This window comes from Athene noctua, chromosome 13, assembly GCF_965140245.1.
Source record: "Athene noctua chromosome 13, bAthNoc1.hap1.1, whole genome shotgun sequence".
Classification (NCBI taxonomy): Eukaryota; Metazoa; Chordata; class Aves; order Strigiformes; family Strigidae; genus Athene; species Athene noctua.
The window spans coordinates 11878150-11901570 of NC_134049.1; the positions used below are offsets into that span (position 1 = coordinate 11878150).

The following is a 23421-nucleotide window of genomic DNA, read 5'->3' on the forward strand; positions in this document are numbered from 1 at the left end:
GCGGGCGCCGCTGCCGTGCGCTCCGCCCGGGAGGCGGGATGCTTTTCTGTTGTGCAAAGGCTTTATGAACTGTGACACAAGTGCCTCAAAACTGGAGGCATTTCAGTGGCTTCCTCAACTTAAAAGTGGCGTTCTAAAATGGCATTTGACACTTTATATTAACTTAAGCCCAGCCGCCCTGCAGTAACGGCAGCAGATGGATCGCAGAGCGAAACGCGCCCTGAGGAGCGGAGTTCCCAGGGCGCAGGGGTGGAAAAGCGGGCTGAGCTTTAGCCGGTATGGCCGCACGCCGCGGGAAGGGAGGACAAGGATGCCGAGGGAGGCTTTTCGTGAGAGCGGTGCTAAGCGGCGCTTTGCTCCCCTAAGCGGGGCTTTGGCTTCCCCCTCGGCGCCGCTCGGCGGGAGGCGCCGGGAGCCCGGCAGGGGGCGCCGCAGGGCCGCGGCGCGGCGGCGGGGCGGGGCCCGGCGGGGGCGGGGCCCGTCGGGGCGGGCCCAGGGCGGGGCCTGGCGGGGCGGGGCGGGGCGGGGCCGGCCCGGGCGGGCGGCGGGAGCGGCGCGCAGGGTCCCGCAGAGCCCCGCGGCGGCTGCGCAGCTCCGGGAGCCACCGCGGCTCCGATCCCGCGTCCCGGGCAAGATGTGGCGGCGCTGGGAAGCGGGATGGGACGAGAAGAGGGAGCTACAGGAGCTCAACGCCCGGCTGCGGGTCTTCGTGGCCCGGGTGCGGGAGCTGGAGGAGGAGAACCGCTTTCTGGCGCGGGAGCTGGCGGAGCTGCGGGAGCAGGAGCTGATCGGGCTGCGGGTGCCCGAGCAGGAGCTGGCCTGGCTGCGGATGCAGCTGGAGGAGCTGAGTCGAGCTAAGCTGGAGGCGGAGCTGGAGCGGGACGGGCTGCGGCGGGAGCTGGAGCAGCTGCAGGTGCTGGGCGCCGAGGTGCTGGCGATGCGGCGGCGGCTGGAGCCCGAGCTGGCCGGGCAGCGGGAGCTGCTGGAGCGGCTGCGGGGCGAGTGCGTGGCCCTGGAGGAGCTGCTGCTGCAGCTGCGGGCCGAGCACGGGCACCTGGCGGAGCGACAGCGGCGGGAGGCGGCGGAGATGCGGGAGCTGCGGCTGGACCTGGCCGCCTTGCCGCCGCCCTTGGCCGGGCTGAGCCTGGAGGAGCTGGAGGAGACCTACGAGATGCTGCTCAGCCAGAGCTGCCGGGAGACCCTGCTGCGCTACCAGGAGCAGATCCAGGTGCTGCAGGAGCAGGAGGCGCAGCGGAGCCGGGAGGACCTGGAGCTGCTGCGGGAGGAGAGCCGGCAGTGCCGCCAGCACCTGGAGGACCTGCACCGCCAAGGCCAGGAGCTGTGCGGGCTGCGGCAGCGGCTGGAGCAGGAGCTGCTCGCCTTGCAGGACCGCCACGGCGCCGAGGTGGAGGAGTACCAGGTGCGTGGCGGTGCCCCCGCGGGCCGGTCCCGGGGCTCTCTCAGCCCTCTTCGCCCTGACGCGTCCTCCCCACCCTCCGGTGCTTGTTCTGGCGCTCCTCTGAGTCTCCTTCCGCCCTCCCACTCGCTTTTTTCCTTCAGTTCTGGCCCATCGTGGGCTGTGAGTCCTATTTCCCATGACCCTGGCTCTCCGCACCCGGAGACCAACTCCCATCCCTCCTGCTCCCGCTGCTGCGGGAAGTGCCCGAACCTCTCGAGGGTTCCTCGGCCCACTTCGCCTCCCCGCAGTAGGATTTCCCCAGCCTGGAAGAGAAGGTGCTCGGCAAGAGCTTGTTGCTGCTCAGCCCTTTTCTGGGTGGAGCAGGGAGTCCCTTTGAGACCTGCTGCTCCCTTCGGGGAGAGCTGGGTGTGAAGGGTGGGAATCGAAAGGGAGACGGTGACCCCAAGGACATCTTCCCGGTGACAGGTGCTCCCTCCCCGTCCTGCCCTCGGCAAGTGCCCAAGAGCATGGAGCTGGCGCTCAGGCTTGCCAGGGCTCCTGCTCGGGTTGGCCTGAGCACCCGGGACACGACCAGTCCCCGGGAGCAGACGAACCGAGACCCCGTGCAGTGGGACACGACACTTCCCTTCTAGCATGAGACTTGAGGGTGACCCGTCGTGATCAGAGAAATGATCTGAATTTTCTTGCAGCTTCATACACACTCCTGTGCACCCTGAGCCTGGAGAAGGGCTTGTGGGCCCCAGCGTAGTGAAGGAAACTCTTACTTGTTTAAGGGCAGAAAGACTCATTACTGTGCTACAGGCAGTGAGCAGAGTGGGGATTTTTTGAAATAAAACATCAACAATGTAGGTGACTAGTATCTGTTCGAGGTGGATGGTTGGTGGTGTTAAACAGAGGGTTATAGCAGCTGTAGCTGAGATCTTGGTTGTGGTCAGCATAACGTTTGGTGTAACGACGTATAATCGCCCTGCGCGTGTGGGCAGACCAGCAGCTGCTGGAACAGCAAAACATCAGTTCATTGGGTTTAGAGTGGAGAGGACATATTAGATCATCCAGACCATCGATCAATTTCCTCAGGGCAATACTTCTTTTGTTCATTGTTAGACCTTTCATTAACACTCTGCTGGAGCGCGGTTGTTTGTCTGAACCCCGTGTGCTAATGGTCACGTTGTGTCCAGCAGCCGCGGTAGATTATGGAGATGCTGGCAACTGGGAGAGGACTGGGACCTGTTGCTGTGTGTCTGGTTTTCATACGTTGCTAGATTGTTTGCAAGTTGCATAGTTTGCAGATGCTGTGAAGTGAGGCAGATTAGGTATGTAAGAAGTAATCAGAATGGCTTTTAACTTTCAAATAAATTTTTATTTTTCATTTTTGACAGGACAGCTTGTTCTTCCAATCATGTATGTAAAAGTTTCCAAAGCTTTAGAAGAAGGTGTTATATATAAATCTCTCACTATAATTAGTTCTATCCATCAGTCAAAGCCAGGTGAAAATGTAAAGAAAAAACCTTTTTTTTCTCTATTTTTAAAGGTGCATAAGTTTCTATAAATGTACATAAACCTACTAATAACTAGTTACTTTGATTTCCAAAAATATGTCCTCCTTGCTATCTATATTTGTTGTTAGGGATTTATAATGAAAATGTCATTGCTCTTCCATCATCATTGCTCAAACTGGAAACCTTTAAGTATGGTGTTATTTTAACAAGAGCATTTTGTATATGTCATTATTCATGCTACAAGTTTTTTTTCTAAAGCCAGTTAGAACAGGTGTGGATCCCAGACTCTTTCTTTCAACTTACTAAGGTATATTTATACCAGTGTGTTGTCTCTGTATGTTTGTATTTTTAAAGAATTTTATTCAGAAGAGCAAGTGGAGACAGCCTGTTGTAAAGTCAGATAATCAAAATCAACGCATGCCCTTGAATTGTCCCGATTAAATACTCAAAAATGGATTGTTATTGATACCAACATAAAAAACTTCTGGTTTATTCTCACGAGCATTTGGCATGCTTTGGATTTTACAGGAACAATAGCTTCAAAGCTTAGTAATACAAGAAGAAACAAGTGCTTTGATAGCCAACCTGAAAACATGTGAGCTGTCTTATCTTTGAATATATATCTAGATAATACTTAAACTCTGAAAATGATATCATAAGGTTTGTAACTTCTGAACAGTTTCATACTGAAAATACTTGGTTTCTAATGAAATGGCCTTTTCCAGCAGCCAGTCTACTATATGTGAGAAAGAAAATAGCTTTTTCTCACATCCAGGAAGAAAAATTACAGAATGTGTAGAAGCAGCTGTTTTAGGTTTTGTTCTTGTGATCAAAGCTTTTTTAATTCCCTCATGATTTCTTATACTGGTGAATGTTCTGCATGGATTTTAAACTACTCTTTAAAGAGCATCTATTCCATGCTTATTTATTGTAAAATGTCACATAGAAATTATATGTATGTACAGTTTTAAGTCAAGTGATTATTGTTCATTGTAGCTGCAGTGGCAATTAGATTTACTCAGATTTTCCATATATCTTCCAGTTGCCTTATATGTCCATCTTTGCCTCCTGCACTGTCCTTATCCTTGCTAAAGCTTTCAGCAATGTTAAATAGAAATATGCATTTGGAATTATAATTTAGCGGAACCAGGCAAGCTGTAAATCATTACATCGTTTGGAAAACTTTCACTTGTCCCGAGTGCTAAAGGGGTGAACTCAGTAGGTCTCTTACATAATTTTAGCTGTGTGGTGTGACAACACTTAAGCAAAAACTCTCAGTGATTTGAGAAAGCCCTGTCTTTTTGAGGCGTAAAAATGGCCATGGCTCATCCTGCTGCTTTGAAACGAGGCAGGTATTTTTTATTAATACGGTGGGTTTAGGATCGGTTCCTGCATCAGTGTTGTGAGCTCCAAAGAAGAAAACATCTTGTCAAATGAACATATAATATAAATGTCATGTGCATTTTTTTGTGTACCAGTTTCTAGCCAGCTAAGCGCAGAGCGTCAGTTCCTCCCCTGCTGAGCTGCTGAATGAGCCCTGGGATCAGTAAATAGTACCAGATGGAAAGGGCTGGAGCCTGGAATCCTCTCTTCCCTGAGTAGGTGCAGCTTGGACAACCCAAGTAAATTCTTTTTCCCCTACTGCCCTTCTAAAATTTCCCACTGCTGCTTGGAAAGGAACATCTGAAGGGTGAGAAAATCACTTCTGCTCAGTTAGTTCTAGCAGGACATCACTGGGATTTTGGGGGGCCATGGGACTGATGGGGTTGAGAAACAGGTTATTCCAGAAAAGTCCTGTGTGAAGCAAACACAGCTGCAACAATACAGGCTACCTTTTGCAGAATGGAAGTTTGTTGGCTTGCAATCTCCTGAACTTTGCCAAAGTGCTTTTTGGCATGTTTGGAAACAGGACCTAAGACCAATTGTCCTCTGCATTATGTTTAACCATCAGTGACTGGAGGGCTAGATGAGTGGCTCTCTGCCATCCAGTCCATACAATGTCTGCTCCTGTTGGAATGAATTCCTTTGGAATTATTACACAGTGGGCTGAGTTACATAGCCCCTTATGGTAATCATTAACTCAAATGTTTGGATCCTGAGTACTTTCCAGATCCATTGGGTAGAATCTTGGTGGCTTTTCAAAGCCAGACTGCAGACCTTGGGGGTGAGGGACTGGAGTTCCTGTGTGAATATATATAATATAATAGGTGTGAATATCCCCAGTCTTCCGGAGCTCCACACACTCTGTAGTCCAGTGTACAGATTCCCCATATAGATTCTTCTGGGACTGCAGCAAGACCAATTGTGAAGTTCTTTTTAACATATGCATGCACATGTATAGGTTAGCCTCCACACTTAACTGGGAAGGCAACACCTGAATCTCTTCATGTTTTGTATCAGAGCTCTTACCACCCTGAGAGGTTGGTCTCAGAGAGATCCAGTCTGTCTTGTCTTTTGCTCCTTTTGCTCACTCCACTGGTTCTGTCAACACCCTGTCCATTCGTGCTTGATAGCCTTTTTATTTTAAAAGCAGGGCCTGGCACTCTTCTTCCCTTCTCATCTTGGGATTTTCCAGTGTGTCAGTTCTTGAACAGGATTGTTGCCTCAGATCCACTAAAGGTCAGCAGTTCTGTACGGCCACGAACAGCAGCGAGCAGGACATTTCCTCCACTGCAGTCTGGATGAGGCTGTTGGATGGATGATAGTGCTTATTCAGATATGTGACTATGATCTGTCCTCTGCCACAAAAAGGGAATTACAGGTACACTGAAGACTGTAGACAAGGTTTGTCATGTCAAAGAAAACATCAGGGTAATCATTTAACAACTTGTAAATGTAAATAAAGAAATAGAAATACCCACATGTATATAAAGATACAGGCAGCTTCCTTCATAAAGCTTTCTTTTTACTTTTACTTAAAAAAGAAAATAAAAAAGACTATTAATGTTTGAAATGCCAGCACTTTATATTTTTAGTTCTTAAACCTTACTTCTGCCTAGAATTTCATACTGGCATTAACCAATCTGGGGAGTCCCCTGCCATACCTTCATTTTTATGCTATTGCTCATACTGTGATACTTGAACACTTGCTGCATATAAATGCTGTGTTTTGATTCCTTTTTCCTAAACTAGACTATCAGTGTCTTGATTTTCCAGTTTGTATTGCACAGCTGTCATGAATTCCTGTTCAGTGTTGTACACGTGTATGAGATTTTGCTCTGTAAATGACAGTTCAGTGTCCTTGCAGAGTGATATGAACAAAACAGAATGAGACCTTTGCTGAGATTTAATTTCTGTCTCCCCAGACCCCTGAACAAAGTGTAATCTATTTCAGTTAGCATCAGTCTGATGGCTGAGGAGGACTGATCTGGGTTAGTAGATTCTATCCACAGCGCAGAAGCCATTAAGAACCACGCTAATAGTGATACTTCCAGTTCTGAATCTGTACTGAAGAAGCTCCTCTCAGTTATCAGGGGAGGGCTTAATTTTGTGTAGATAGCAATTTGCCCTTCATGTGAGAGGTAACACCAGTGATTAAAGCACTTGCTTTCTGCAATGTTCTTTTCAAGAGCCTGGGTCAGTTGTCTTGATCTAAATCAAGTCTTAATGTTCTGTTGCATAAGTCTTCCTTGCTTTTTCTGTATGGCTATTCAGTACTTAGTCTTCCATTTAGTGTTTCAGAGCATGTTCAAATCTAGACCATTTTGGACTTCGGTCTTTCTGCTCATCAGTCCCGTTCTCCATGTCTAAAACTTGTTAAAGAAAGGTGGGGCAGGCCTTACCTACTGTCTCATCAGTGCTGCTGCTCTCAAGTGATTTGCGAGTGTCATATAAATAACACTCCTCCCACACAGAACCCCCCCTATAAAGGTACAAAGTTATAATTAATTATCAAGTTGAAAATTGGCAATCCATTGTATATATTCTGAATATCAGTTAGGACAAAGCTGGGTGGACTACGAGAGGTGTCCAAATATTGTAGAAAACATGGCTCGAAGGAACCTCTGGAGGTTTATCTTTCACCTTCTAGGCACTATGAGTGTCTCCAGATGCTAGAATCCATGTGATTTGGACCCACATATCTATGGAACTGGAAACACTGATAAATAGGCCAGGTTCTCGTAGCAAAGTAATCGCTGAAATTCCTGATCTCAGGTATGATTTAAGCATGCACATCTATGCTCTTAAAACAACAAAATTAATCACATTTAAGTCACATTTATAAAGGAGTATATTTTTCCCTGCTATGTATACTTGATAACTTTCGTACAGGCCATCTGAATGGGTTTTACTGAAATATTTAACTAGCCTAGTAAGGCATAAAATGAAGTCTTAGCATAAAACTCTGCTTCAGTAACAATGTATTTCAGATTGTATGTTGGGAGGTCGTAGAGCTGATTTGTTATGGTTTTTGAAGTGATGGAATGTATTGATTTATTCTCTCAGATTATTCTTTTATAATTAAAAGTTTTAAGTTATTAGGCAATGAAGTGTACAGATTTTTATGTTGGTTCAAAACTAAAAATCAATATTTCTGTTTAGAGAATAATCGATGCCCTAGAAGAAGAAAAGCAGTTCCTGACCATGTCGATCACAGATTACCTGAAGGACTATCAAGAGCTACTGCAAGTGAAAGCAGGCCTCATCCTTGAAATTGAAACCTATAGGTAAGAACTGCAGTCACACTCCTGTCTAATCGGAGGATAATTTAAATCACTTTTTATAGATACAGGAGCCCCATTCATCCTCTTTCCAGCATTTAAATTAGACAGCTACTTTTAGAGTCTCAGATGAAGACTCATTGTGTATATCACAGTTTGTTAAATAGAGTGAATGGACCCCTAATATCAGTTTTTAGCTTGCTGTTGGCTTGTGCTGTGACATGGGTCACGATGCCATTTAACTGAACTGTGCTGTCTGTGAAAGGAAGATAACACCCCTTCAGAAGGCTGCTAATACATGTGGAGTTGTCTGAGATCTCTGGGAAAACTGTAAGAGTAGTAAAATACCGTTATTCATTAGTAATGCTGATAAGAATTACCAGTGGGCAGAGGTGACTGGAATTTGATCACTCGAGCAAAACTATCTCTATATTACTATTACTGTAGTAATTCATTCTATTCCTCTGTCCCCAGAACAGCATATTAGAGAAGCCAATATAATCCATAGGAATCCTGTTAACTTAGTACAAATATAGTGATATGTAAGAAACCTTTTTAGTCCTGGTCAAGTTGATACCAAATTGATGTAAACTGTTGATGCAATATTTGATTACAAGCTCTGAGGAGCCAATATCCCTAAACTGCAATCAATAAAACATGAGGTAGTGTAGTTGCCATCTGTCAACTTACATGGGGCACATTTCACTGTTTAAATATGTTGATTAGTGTCCATCTGCAGCATCAATACAAGGAGTAAGTTCCCCATTCTTGTTTCAGTTGTAGGATAGTGGGAAGATAACAGAAAAGTCAGTCTGATTAAATCCTGGCTTTCTCCATTCTTGGTTTGTTATGGAAACATGTTTGGATCAAGTGTGAGATACTGCTAATGAATCTTCAGTACTGTATATCTCTCTAGCCATATAGTAGCTGTGGGGTTGAAAAGCCAGAGTAATTCTGTCTGGAGAATCATGATGTATCAGTTGGCACAGGACATAAAAGTGATTCGGAAGGAAAAAACCACAAAACAAACCAAAACTAGAGGAAGATACCACCTTATTGAAAAGATCATGGTTTTTTTCTACATCTAGCACAATATTTTCAGTAAATTTCATTGAGATATTGATCTTCAGATACTTACTGTAATTCTTATTGAGCAAAGCAGAAAAAATTTAATGGCAGCCTACTTTTGTATTCTCTTTAAGGAGTATGCCTCAGTCATTAGCTTGTCTATATTGTGTGCCTTATTCATATTCAACCTGCGTTGCTGTGAACCAATAAGCATCTAAGTCTGGATAAAGATGGCACCAGCTGAATTATGGGTGGAAGACTAGAGCAATCCACTGATAAATATCAAATTTAATTGTAGTTGCAAAACTGAAAATGAGAAGCTTGAAGGAATAACTTCTGAGTAGCATGATAACAGACTAGTGAGCAAAGGATGTCTGTAGTCCATCAAAGAACAAAAATGATCTGTTCAAGATGGCTTGAGTGTTGTGTGCTATGAGGTACAGACCAAGCTGGCTTCTGGACAAGATCAAATCACAAGCAGTATGTGGGACAAGTAATTTGCAGTCAGTTGGTGAGCAACAGTACCTGGATGTTTATTGGTGGAGTGGGATCCCTGTGATCCTTGGAAAACCAGTAGTGTCTGGAGCATTACTAGTAGGAAAGAAACTGTGGAAATGGTAGCCAGTTGCAGTCCTTACCTGCGTTAATTCTTTTAACTTTGCTAAAACATGATTCTTCTGAATTTAATCCTAGCTCTGATGTTGACTTTTACTGTTGCCACTTAAACTTTCTCCCTCGGTTTAGTCATCTGCAAAAGGGGATTAGCACTTTCACAATAACAGAATTATCAGAATTGTTTTGATGATTAGTATTCATCCAGAAGTAGAAAGGATAATGCCCAGATATTTAGTTGTTTGGACATGATTTTCGTTAATATGTGAACTGTCAGTGCTTCTGCTCTGCAAAACCCTGTAAGCCCATTAAATTTTGGAACTTCTCCCAAGGTCCTATCACTGATCATCTGAGCAGTATTGGTTTGTCTAAGGATCCCCTGCCCTTCTTAATGAAAGGAGAACAATTCAGCATCAGCTGCAGCATGTGGTGTTGTCCAGTTGAGAAGCTCCTTAACTTGTAGGGTTTCTTTATCTGATTGTAGTGAATGCAACTTGTGTCACTGGTTGCGTTGGCATGGCAGACTTCAGTGGTCAAATGAGCATCCTCCTTTTGAAACAGATCTACAGATGGAAGCAGAGGAATGGGCCTTGCTACAGATCAGAAAACATGCTAATGCCTGCAAACAAAATTCTTTTAGAGTATCAGAATCTGAAAAGTGATTGTTTTGATTTTTATTTTTACATTTATGCAGTTTTACCTATTTGTTTTGTCTTCTTATTCTCCCTTCACTTAAAAAAATAATGCCTTCCCAACTGTATGCCTTTATCAACACTGCTGTGGGAGGGATTCAGTATGGATCCACTAGTAGGAGAATTCTGGACTGCTCACCCATGTAGTTTTTCAAATTCTGCTCCTCTCCCACATTTTTAATCTGTGGTAACCAGGGCATGTGAAGCCAGGTTCGTTTTTTTTTCATGAAGGATACTGGCATATACCCTTGCTTATGCATATTGGAAACAAAAAGCACCTATCTGCACTTTGTTCAACATCCTGATTTTTCCATTGAGACGTTTCCATGAAAGCCTTGGCACCTCATCTCCTCCTGGCATTATAGGTTAAGGGTGTGGTATCTGGTCGACTTCTTTGTGTTTTCTTTGTACCTCCCACACTGTATTTTCTTTGGTTTACAACTCCTACAGCTCCTGTTTTAAAGCCAGTTTTTTCAGTTAGGCAACATTGCTCCTGGGCTGGCAAGAACCATCACTGTTGCAAGGAACACCCTTCCCCAGGGACCAAGTGTACTTCCTCTCTGATTCTACTCACCCTTCCTGCTCTGGCAGCTGATGCCCACTTAGGAAGTGAAATATGTCTTATGTGGCTTTATGAAGTTATACCTCATGGGAATCTTCACTCCCAATCCTTTTTCACCAGTGTTGAAGTAAATGTTTTTCAAGTGTCTTACAGTTTTGTTATGTGTTCTTGGAACCCTGCAAAACCACAACTACTTAGACTATGCCTAAGTTTTACTTCCAGAGAGGAGTGGTGAATTATTCACTAAGACACATAATTTTAAAAGGAGGTAGAAAATATGACTAGGATCAGAGTTACTATCAAGTCTTTCTCCTCAGCTACCAGAAGCTTCTCTTCAAATAGCAGAAGCTGCCCAGAGCCTCTGCCGTAGGTTTCAGTAGTTTTTCTGCCCTCTGTAAAATACGTTGTTGTTGAAGGGTAAAAGATGTACCTTTGAAATCCTAGTGTCATGCAGATGTTCTGTTTTAGGTTAGCACTTTGCATTTTGAAGCAGTGGAGGCTACAAAGCTTTTATTTCGTTTTTCTTTTTTTTTTTTTTTTTTTTTCCCCCTCCTTTGTTTGTCATGGTCATTGTCAGGATCTCTTAATACACTTGTCAGGCATACTTTCCAATCCTCCTTCAGCTGATTTCTTCCATCAACAGTTCCTCTGACCCTTTCCATGCCTTCCTCTCAAGAATTATCACCAACATTAATGCCTTCTCGGCTACACGCCACAGCTTTTTCAGTGAGATTCCATATTTCCTGTTTACAACTTGTACCATCAGATATGCCCTATTCTTGTTTGTGTTTTGAGAACATTCTGAGTTTTCTACACCTAGGGAATTTAACATGCAGTTACCTGCTGTTCTTCACACAGTTGCTGTCTGTAACATCCCCTGATGGTTACCCTAAAAATGCTTCTTCCATTCCACTTCCAGGAAGGGTTTATTTTTTAACTCCTTACCAAATACCCAGGATAGAGAGGATGAAATTTTATGGCCTCTTGACTAACTGCCCCCATTTGAGATTTTGGGTTTCTGTAGTTAAAGTCATTACTGTTGTGAATAACCATAACATTTGCACCACATCCTTTTGTTTTTTGGTAACTCCTCTCTCCCCACCCCAGCCAGTTTATCTCATCCACCTGCTTTCATGGACTAGTTATTTCTGTTGTCATCCAGCACACTACATGGCTTGGGGCTGACTAGCATGTGGCTTCTACCTTTAAATGAATGACATTAAGAATGAGATGAGTTAAAGGTGCAGTTGGAATATTTTCTGGCAACACTTAACACAATGTGTGTACATGTCATTTGGGATTGGATTTCCAGGAAGTAGCTGACATGGTTATTTTTTATAAGAGTGCTGCTTGGAGGAATGTTTTCTGTTATTACTGTGAATACTTAAGAGTTCATACAGTTGAGACTAACACCCTATTTTTCAGGCACTTTTAAGTTTGAAAGCAGTCCTTACCACAAAGAGTTTATAGTTTAAATGATTAGTATTAGGAAAGGATGTGAGAGAAGAGAGAAGCAAAATGACTTGCATAAACTGAAGCTATGGTCAAGCTGAGGAACATAACCTGAGTTTGCTGGCTTCTAAGTCAGTGCTCAGTACATTATGCTACAGTTTCTCATGCTAGTTTATTAAGCCAAAATCAGTTTAACATTTTTTTGTTTATCTGATAAGCTTGAGAACATACATACTACAGTCTGTGTACAGTAAAACCCTGATTCACTGTCCAGCTTCATAGAGGTTTGACGAAGCTTTGCTTTCCGTTTTCAAATACAAAGTATTTTCAGTAGTAATATTTCAGATCCAGCTTTTCTGTGTGCTGTTGCCCTTTGCCATATACAGTTACCTCTTGGAACTTATTTTTAGTGACTTCATATGTTGCTGCAGCAACCGAACAACTGTTGTTTTAACAGCAGCCAGAAATCCTTAGTCAAACTACCCACATTCCTAGTTTCCTTCGTCATGGTTAACGCTTTCATTGCTATCTCCTTGATAAGTTGCTGCAGCATCACTACCAGCTTCTCTAGGGCATGTCTATCAGAGCAATTTGTTTTGTATTCACTAGCTTCGTCAGATCAGATGTTTGGTCTTGGGAACATTCTCTATTACGTGTTGAAGTCATGTAATTCCTATAAAGCCTCTCTTAACATGAAGATAACTTGCTTTTACTTTTTTTTTTTTTTTTTAATAACAAAATAGAAATAAAGGTGTCCATCTGAACCTGTTTTAAAGGGAGAAAGTGACCTCTAAATATGTTAGGTAATTTTAACCTGGCTTTTCTCCTGAATCTAGGCAAATCTACAGTTGCAAAGAAAACCTTGCTAATGACAATTTGCTGATGTAGTATTGCCCTAGTGAATCTAGAGGCAGTCAGAAATCAAAAGAAGCATATAATGTTTGAAGTGATCAGTCATGTGAAGTGTGAAATCTACAGGTGACATTTAAAATGCCTGCTTTGTTAATTTTGACAGAAATGCCCAGTAAATGTCTTTTTACCACAATCCTAAATTGCTTTCAACTCCGCCCCTAGGGAGTCAGAAGCCTTGGCTATCATAACCCTCCAGACTTACTCTTGACAACTTTTATGGTGCAGCTGTATGTTATCAGTGCAAAACATCCGGCATTTCCAAAACTGGAAAATGATGAAACTGGTATCTCGCTAGCAGACGTGAATATAAAAACACTGAAGTTACCATACTAATTATGGCATTCCATTGCATATTGAAAGAACCTGCCGTAGAATTTCTAGGCTGTTGCACCAGAATGCTGCAGTTGAGCACTTTTGGGGGGGTAATGTAGCTTGTGGCCCTGCAAAGGTGGATGCTATTAGAGAGTCACTGCAAAAAAAAAAGAATGAATAGAAGGCTGAGGAACAGAGGGACAAACAAGAGATGTCTTTAAAAGAAACCAAGCAGTTTGTCACAAAGATTTTTCCTAGTCCACTGTTGTAAAATACTTTGTGTTGATTTCCAGTTGAACAGGAACTAATAATAGTTACTTTAATACTGAAAGTTGTTTCCTCCAGCACTAGCCAGTGTTTGACATTATAAGTAATATTTTCCTTCAGTTTTAATTTTGAAAGGGTAAAACTTACAAATCCTGGCTCTACCAGTTCCCTCATATATCACACTTCAACAACACCTTTAGTACTACGTTACCAGCAGGAACACTGCTATTTGCTTGCAAGTATATTTTTTTTTCATTTTTGCCTTTTCTTTATAAAACATCTCCATGTGTTTCTCTGAGAAAAAATACTGAATATCTGTTCAGTTTTGTGTGGCTTTGTTTTCTCCTAACTCTGTTACAAGTTCATTGTTCTGGAAAAAATTGCTAGCTTGTATGATTCCATAGTGGAAATCAGTGGACCTTGTCCATGTCAGGAAGCAGTACATTGGCTAATGGGGGAAGATTTGGTCTAAAACTGTACTGTGTCTGCTGCTGTCAACTACTGTAAGATTATTGCATTGTTCTCATGAACTGGACTCTGACTAAGAGTCTGGAAGATACTAAGGATTTCTCTTTCCCAGTAATAAAAATATGGGGTGTGAAAAGCACTCAGATCTGACCCAACTGCAGGGTAATTGTTTCAGTTTGTAGGACTTATAAATGTTAAATATTATTATCCTTCCAAATATTTTAATGGAATACCTTTTCATGTGTTTTACAGAGCTTTGTTAGAAGGCGAGAGCAACCAGTGGATTATTACATGGAGAGATCAGCACACAGGGAGATTGCCTCAAGGTAAAAAATGAATATTAAAAGATGAATGTTGAATGAAATTAAATATAACTGGAAACTATTGTGTTATAGTATTAATGAAGAACACTTTTTATGAGTGTATTGCAAAGCGAATATTGAATTGGTTTTGAGTGTTAATATCTTAAATCAACATGGTGCTATTCTATGTGAGATACCTTCTCCACCTGAGTTACGATTTTTAAGTAGGGACTTCATAGCTCTAACAGTGCAAGAACTGTTGGATGCCCATAGGTCTTAAGAGAGTTTTGACGTATAATGCAAGAGGTATTTAACACAACATGTAGTTAAAACCATGGAATTCATCATCATGAGGCATTGTGAGTGTTATTAAGTTTATATGGGTTTAAAGAGGAATTTTAGCAGAGTAATAAAAGAAAAATCAAAGACTTATTAAACATAAAGATACCATTTCTATCTTAGGAGCTGCAAATCTCTGGAGGCTGTGAGAGTATACCAGGGAAGTATCACTATTTACTTGCCCTGTTCTTATACTCTTCCTTATGTATCTACTGTTGGTTGCTGTAAACAAGATAACAGATAAGATGGACCTTTGATCTGACTGCTATGGTCATTGTAATTAATAACAGAATTACTCTTGATGATACTCCTGAGTTTAACAATGTGAGGTCTTAAAATCATCAGACTATCATAGACAGTAGTCCCAGAAGAGATTTGAAGGCTGTGTCTGTAGTATAAATTAAACAGACTAGGGCCTAAGCTTAAACGCTCACATAGAATTGCCTGTGCTGTTAAATTGTTAGCAGTGTCCCTAGCACGTTTTTGATCTGGACTAGCCAGTGCTTTTGCAGACAATTCTCAGGCATATTCTGTGGTTATCACAGACCAGGAAACACTATCAGAAGTCAGAGGAGGTATGGCTAGCTTTTTAGGAGTAGGAGATTTTAGTTGTGTAGTGCTGGTTGGTCTTAGAGCCAGACAATGTAAAGGTTCTTTATATCTCTCCCTTGTTGTACCTTGCTGTATCTTGTGGTTGTGAAGGGCTGTATTTGTGTTTTCAGTTTCCAGTATGTGATGGCAGGTATGCCAATAATTCTCAATAGGAACTGAGGAACTTCAGGCCCCTTTGACTAATGAAGCAAAACAAGCCTAGGATATTAGCATACATTATTTAATAAGAAGTTGTGAATGTAAATGAATAATATAAATACATGTAATTCTTATGTAAATGCCATAATACCCAGTAGCTCACAACAGGTAAAATTAGCAAGAATTTGCAACTTAATAAAAAGCTTTGCTTTCAGTTTTAATATAATTTATGCATAGACTTAATTATCACACAAAACCTACAGGAATGCCTTTACAAAGCTCCACTGAAAATGAAGTCATTATTTCTCTGAAAAATTTAGTATAAAATTTCTTAGATCATGCCCTCTATATTATTTTTGGATACAAGCCATTATTTTCACGCTTGGTTACCTATGCTCTTTTTGCAGATGTTATAAACACTTCATATAACTACACAGATATTTACTCTACTTACCAAGAAAGAAATAGAAATAAAGCTTCACCAGCTATCAGGATGCCTGACAGAAGACACAGAATTCCAGTGACAAATACTAGCAGTTCTGCACGTTACTCCGCTCAGTCAACACAGGCTGGATCACAGACAACAGCTAGTGGAAGAGCCTTTGGAAGAGAGATACTTGGTTCAATATATCACCCTTCAACAACTGTTACAAAGGATGAAAGAATTCTAACAGACCACAAAGAGTTAAGAACATTCACTCCAGCCTACAGTAGCTGGAAAAACACTGAAATGCAGCAAAAGACAATTCCAGAAAGGAAGAAAACAGAAATTACAACTTCATCCACAGTATCTTTTTCCAAAGAATCAGCACATGCTGAAAAATCAGACAAGGACCACAAGCCTGACACAAAGCCAGGGATTTCTGAAAATCTAAGAACAAAACCAAGCTTCACTAGATTTCCAGCTTATGAGATGAATACCAGTTTTAAACCGTCTAAATATGAAGAAACCATAACTGAAACTCAGATTACGCTAAACAAAAAAAGAGGAGGCAGCAAACCAACTGAAGAGAAAAAATCTCTGCTGAAAGAAAAAGATAAGCCAGAGAAACAAACAAAGGATGAGAAACCTTCTAGAGAAGAAAGAACTGTTGATTTTGGAAGGAAAGCTGAGCAGAAAAAATATATCCGTGAGGAAGTAGTTAATCAGAAGTTAACAGGGCATGATATTTCTAATGCAAGAACTTTGAAAAGTGAATCAGCCAAAAAAGATACAAATGTGACCTTGGAATCAAGAAGCAAAGGAGTCATTGAGATACCTATCAGTCTTGAAATGCCAGCTCCTGATAAAGAATCTCAGAATAATAAAGAAATAAGGTTACAAGGTTTTAAAACTTCCATAGGAAGAGAAACAGTTGACCATGGAACTAAGCCTGCTGAAATTCACCAAGTTAGTGTTTCAGAAGCAGAATCGAGTCTGAAAGATGAAGAGCAAATGAGTGACAGAAGTAATAAAATGGCAAATCTGTCAACTGAAAATATAGCAGAGAATATTGTTGCTGACATTCTTAAAAGTTTTACACAGTCTTCTAGTTCACAAATATCAACAGACAAGAAAGTGACCTATTTGAATAAGAAAGAACAACCAGATGATGGGAAAATAAAGACTGAGATCACAGTGCAATCCAAAGTTCAAGAAAACATAGATATTTCTGATGAAGCTGACATAAGAGGTCTATCAAACCAGGATGTTAGAAAAGTGGTTCGAGAGGGTGTTGCAGGAACTCCTTCCAAAGAGGAGATAGAAAATATAGTACATCATGGCCTGAAAGGAAACGAGAGCAGAAAGAACATGTCTGTTAATGTTGAGATTGTAGAGGAGCCACTGGATTATGCCGCTAATGAAAGGACTGATTTTTCAACACCTTTTGAAGTAGAGGAAGTGGAAGATACATTCCCTGAGAGAGAGAGGCGTTATGGCGATGAGGAGGAACACATAACGTTCACATATGAGGATGTTAAAAAGAAGAAACAACACCATGAGAGTTTCACTCATGTGGAAGAAGTAACTGAGGAAGATGACTCACCTATTGAACAAAAATATTTTGTATCTGTTCCTGATGATCATCCTATTATTAATGAAAAAGATGATGATTCAGTATATGGGCAAATTCATATCGAAGAAGAATCAACTATTAAGTATTCTTGGCAAGATGAATTTTTGCAAGGCACACAAAGTAAGAGAGATGAAGGTGTAAGCTCTCCAGAAGAAACATATAAAGTGATAGGGGAGGAAGCAAGTGCCCATATTTTAAAAGAGCATCCTGAAGCTGAAACATCACATGTTGAATCCATTGTTATTGAAAAAGAAATTAAAATTCCCCATGAATTTCAGACTTCAATAAAAGGGCTTTTATCAAAGGAAACAAAGGATCCTAAACACCAGTTGAAGGAAGCTTTGGACCAGTTGGAGGGCAGTCTTCCAGAAAGTGTGAAAGAGGAGCTCTCTGCATTAACAAAGGAAAGCCAAGCTGACTCCAGTAGCTTAGAATTTGATATCAAAAAAGTTGATCAAATGGAGGAGGATGGCTTGGTGACAATCGTTGCTGAAGTCAATCTCTCACAGACCCTTAATACTGATGAATTCGATGTAGCTCAGCTTGATGAAGTACTTGCAAGTGAGAAGGAGAAAGCAACATTGCATTCCCTGAAAAAACAGAGCTCAGAGCGAGCTGTGGATGGTAGAAGCAAGGCAGATGTTTCTTCCTGCAGTGAAACTCCTTTGGCTGATCAAGAAGTCTATCACTCATCCACAGTGAGGAGCAGCAGTGGTGCAGGGTATCATATAACTGAAAAAGTTATTTATGACGGTTCGGTTTTGGAAACTGCAGATTTTGGAGAGGCCTCTCACTCGCCACAATCAACAGATGAGACCAAATCCATAAGGTATGTTAAGGTTGGTCCAGCACAAGTTCAGAGATTTGAGCAGCTAGTACGTGAAGGGCCTGGTTCTGAAACCCTGGAGCTCAGTGCTAGAGAAGATCTTCTTCAGAAAGAAGGATCATCAGAATTTAGCCGATCTGTGAAGCATTTTAAACTGGGTCCTAAAGAAATCCAAACCACGGAAGAAATAATTTATACAGGCCCTATTACTACAACTGTAGAGGAGATTGATTCTGGAAATCTTTCCCAGAAGTTTTCAACAGACTTGAACAGGTCCACAAGACATGTCACAGTAGGATCAAGGCAAGTAACTGAAGAAGTCTCTTTTGAAGGGCCTGTTTCAGACTCTCTGGAACTCAATAGCTCAGGTAATCTTTCTCAGACAGAAGGGTCTATGGATTTCAGCAGATCAATAAGACACTTTAGATTAGGTCCAAAAGAGATTCATACTGAGCAAGTTATCTTTGAAGGACCAATCTCGAGTAAAGTGGAGGTCAGTGACACTAGAGCCTTCTCACCGACAGAAAGTTCAGTCAGACACATTCAGATGGGTCCTCAAGAGTTTATGACAGCGGAAAAAATTGTCTACCAAGGGCCCATCTCTGAGCACACAGAAATCAGTGAATTGGAAGACCAGACTGTTTCAGAAGGCTCAATAAAGCATGTTAGAATAGGTCAAGTCGGAGTTGAAACCACTGAACAAATCATATATCAGGGCTCAGTTTCTGAAACTCCAGAGCTTTTTAACAAAGCAGGACATCTTTCAGAGAAAGAAGGAAGCTCAGATATCAGTAGATCTTTCAGGCATGTTAAAATAAGTCCTGTAGAAACTCATACTGAGCAAATAATCTTTACAAGACCTATTCCTGAAACGCTGGAAGATCTTTCACAAACAAAAGAGTCATCTGAGAGCAGTAGACCTGTAAAGCATATTAAAGTAGGATCGAAGGAAGCATCTTTTACTTTTCAAATGGATGTTTCCAATATGGGTGGAATATCTACAGTAAAAAGTGGAGAGCAGCAACCAAGAATGTTTATATCCAATAAGCAAGACCCTTCTGTTAGTCAGTCACAGATTGAAGTTGAAAGTGACCAGACTGTAGAAAATGACAATGAAAGAAGAGGCTACGTTCTCCCCAGTTTTTCTCAAGATCATGGTGAAAAGGTAGTGGAAAAGTCATTTTTTGATAAAACTGTACAGTTGCAAAGAATGGTAGACCAAAGATCAGTTATTTCTGATGAAAAGAAAGTTGCTCTTCTCTATCTGGACCATGAGGAGGAAGATGATGATGATAATGATGGACAGTGGTTCTGAAAGGACACTTTAATGAAGTCTACTTAGTAAATTGTTTATACGTATTTTTGATTAGCCCTTTTTTTTTAAAAAAAAAAAAAAAGAGGAAAAAAGGGATGGGGAAACACCCAAACTATTTAGATTATTAATACTGGACTGAGAAGTATTGAATCTAAGTCTCTACCTATTCAGCACACTTCTTACTTTATTGGATATTTTATTTTGGAGAGAAATCATGCTATTAATATGTTTTCCTCAGAGACCTGTGTCCAGTAACTTCAGATTTTTCCACCTGTAGAGACAGGAATTTGCTACTGGAGAATTCAAAGGAAGCAGGTCAATTAATAAGTGTGTGCTTGAATAGGACTATTCCTTCTTTTTTTTTAATACTGTATTGTACTTGGTTACTAAAATATTCAGCAATTCTATTTAAATTTCAAGCTAATATAACAGAATATAAGACTAACGAGAGTGGTAGGTAGCTGATTTTCAGTTCTATTTCTGTGTACTTATATGCAATACCTAATGAAAACCTTTTAAGATACAGTTATTACAGCTATAAAAAATAAATACGATTCTATAGGATCAAACTAAGCATAGCAAGAATTGACAAAAATGTTATTATTTGTATAGCTAGAATGCAGTGCAAAGAAGAAAGAGGTAACACTGAATTTCTCAGAGTATTCCTAATGAGAAATAGTGATTTTTATGGTTAAATAGTAGTACATTTAATATCTTTAAAAAGAATTTTAAAAATAGGCTGGATAGTATTTGCACTGAAGTAAGGAGAACTCTTTACAGATTCAGTGGATATGTACATTAATAACACAAACTAATCTTGCAGTATATGGGTTACCTTGATATTAGGTATTGCTACAGGTAAGTGTGAAGTGACAAACATGATTATTTAATGCCTAATTTCACAACATAGTGAAATTAGCTAGTATGTGCTCTGTTCTGAAGCAAACATGTAAGAATGGCATTGGTGACACATGATCATTGTGTGTCAAGTAATTTCCAGATAATCCTTTCTTTGTTTACAAATGAGAAGAGGCCCTTTTCAATAACTAGACCTGCAAATCCAACCTAAGATTTGAATTTTCCTTTTTTCTTTTTTTTTCTGTTGTAACATTTGCCTCAGGCCAAAGTTGGTTTCTACTTAAATTATCTGAAAATAAGCTAACTTCACCTGGATTGCACATTGGTTAAATGAAGGACATAATTTAACTTTGCGAGTATAATTCAGTGACTTCAAATTCCAGATCAGAAGCCAGCACCACTAACTGTACTAAACTGTGCAGTGCTAGCAGAAGCAGAAATAGCAGCCAACGTATTTTTGTCACTGGGGTAAGAAGATACCATACTGGATGCATATAAGAAATAAAATACACACACGAGAAGCTGCTATTTTTACATAGACACACACACACATTCACTCACTCACTCACTCACTCTCTCACACCTTCTCTGCAGGGTAGAAACACACCTGTATCCGGATGGCAATATTGTGCCAGTCCGGTGGTTGCTGACTCAGAATTTTTTTTTCTGTGGTTATGTAAGCATAGTTTTGTGTGTGTTAATCCATATTAGAATCGACTTAAACTATCTTAGTCTGGCATGGCTAGTCTCTTTTCAGATTCCTTAATATTAACAGAAGCTAGATTTTTCAAAACTGACTGCTACTTTATAAAACGAATGTAAATGCAAAGCTGAAGAGAAGCTCCATGCTGACTGACATATCTTGCTGTTTCAGATAAGGGACAGTTTAATTGTTGTGTGCCTTAGTTACTAAGTTTGAAACTGTACGAAGCTATTAATGTTCCAAAGATTAACTCAAAGGTTTGTCTGCACTGCAAAACTTTCTGTACATTTTCCTCATTTTGTATAAGTGTGAGTACCAGTCTACTCGGGACTGCATATTTTTCAATCATGTACTATGAAATCATTTTGTTGAAATTGGAAGTATAACTAACAGCTGGAAAATGCATAGGAAACTGAGTTGGGTAGAAGCACTAAAGACATGTACGCTAAGCCCATTTATACTGTTCACTGTGTAATGGATAATAATTTTTTTAATTATTGATACGTGTTCAAAGAAGATCTTGTGCTTCCATTTATAATTAGGGTGCTATTAATTGTAGTACTTATATCATCTTATACTTTTGTTTCCTTAGCTGACCCTATAATTTTAAAGATGGTAACATCTCTGTGTTTATTTTAATAATCATGTATAAGCCAGAATTTTCCAGCTAGATGCCTAACTGCAAGCAATCAGATTCTGTACTTCAAGTATTAAGTAACTGCATAAGGGAGGAAGTCAGGTCTGTAATAAGAAACAGAGTTAAAAATAATCAGTGTTAGTCTTCTCAAATTTTTTTTCTAAGTGGAAACTTAAAGATTCTCTGTAAAACAGACATAAATATCTGCAGAAAATGTATTCTGTAACCAACAAAAAGCTACCTACAAGGTCAAACGCATTTATTGATACCTTGTGGAATCTTTGACAGATGTGCTTCTTAGGAACAACTATACCAACACTTACCTTCACCTGCTCAGAGGATTATAATGTCAGATGAAGGAATAAACCAGTAAGGAGCAAGTGAATCATAAAAGGTAGATGGCCTTAGCATTGAATGAGGAAAAACCAATCTGTATTGTTTCCACTGAGGCAACTGCAGCTCTTTAAAAATTCTTTTACACATCACTATCAGATGTAGTAGGTTATACCAAGATATATTTTGTTTGTCTGGAAGGAAAAATTTGTTCTGTGTACTTTCTTTCGTTCTATTTAAGAACAGGATTTTAATCAACTATTGGAACGTTAGCTTATTGTTGGGAACTGGAAATGTGTATTAGCATAACATTTAAACATATGGACAGTTCCTTTGCCTGAATAATTTCAGGCTGTGTAAACAAAGATATGTCATGTAAAAAAGGTTTAAGTTTTAAAAATCTTTGTTTAAGCAGCTCATTTCCCATTTAGTTCTCATCAACCTGAGACATTTTGATATAATGATAGGTTTTGGATAATACTACCTTCAGGCAAAAAAATGTAGTTAAGGTGGACAGTCGCATCCTGCAGGCCTAATGGGTGCATTTGCAGATTCAGGCCATGGGTACATGCGTTACTAGTAAAAGCAAATATAACCTACTGTCTGATGTACTAACTCACACTGTATGATCACTTTCTGCTTAAGTATTATAAACTATGGCTGAAAGGATTGGTGATATAACCTCAATCAGCATGCACTTCTGAAGCTTACTCATATAAGTTGTGCTTTTCATTAAATACAAATAAGAACTTTACTGCTGAGTTTGGATTAAACAAAATGCTTTTAAAATATAATTAGTAATTGGGGGGGGGGGGTAAAAACTATGTATTTATATGCTGATATAGATAAGAAGTGGGGCACCGTTTTCCAAATGTGTAAACCACTGGTCTAGAAAGCAAATAGAGCATAGAATATAAAGAAAAGGGTGTGACAGACCTAGAACTCTGCATTGACCGATGTTTGTGAAAAGCAGGTGTTTAAAAAGACGGTAAGAATGTTGAAACTGGGTTGTTTGATGTCAGCTGTGTGAAACTTTGCAGGCAGCTTGTGTTTTGGTCATTTGTAATGAAACTCCATTTTTGTGGTGGTATAAGCTTTGTGATTTTACACTTTTTCACTCTTGAGTATTAAACAGTCAAAACCAATGCAGATGTTTCTATTTCTTTCTGTCTGATGTTTTTAAGGCTACATTGTCAAAGAAAAAGGATTTCGTGTCTGTAAATGTCTTGCTCTAAGGCATTTCAGACTATGAGTTAATTTCAGTTCAAAGAATGAACATTATTTTCATTCCAGCAAAAGCATAGCTCTTTCACATTGTTAATAGAAATGATGGCAAAATATTATTTATTGCAACTGCGCACAACGTGGGTGGACAA

The 23421-nt window shown here is 40.4% G+C and overlaps 1 protein-coding gene across 1 annotated transcript; it reads left to right on the top strand.

Moving 5' to 3' along the window:
• The first annotated feature begins 634 nt into the window (after positions 1–634).
• SYNM (synemin) lies at positions 635–23186 on the top strand. Its single transcript, XM_074917318.1, has 4 exons — positions 635–1420; positions 7462–7586; positions 14178–14251; positions 15724–23186. Exons 1-4 carry the CDS (start codon positions 635–637, stop codon positions 19512–19514), a joined length of 4776 nt encoding a protein of 1591 aa, XP_074773419.1. The 3' UTR covers positions 19515–23186.
• The last annotated feature ends 235 nt before the right edge of the window (positions 23187–23421 follow it).

Bases quoted from the DNA above. Each gene is read 5' to 3' on its own strand.
- SYNM (XM_074917318.1), top strand. From the start codon at position 635: ATGTGGCGGCGCTGGGAAGCGGGATGGGACGAGAAGAGGGAGCTACAG. The intron at 1,421-7,461 runs GTGCGTGGCGGT...ATTTCTGTTTAG, and splicing joins CCGAGGTGGAGGAGTACCAG to AGAATAATCGATGCCCTAGA. The intron at 14,252-15,723 runs GTAAAAAATGAA...CTCTTTTTGCAG, and splicing joins CACAGGGAGATTGCCTCAAG to ATGTTATAAACACTTCATAT.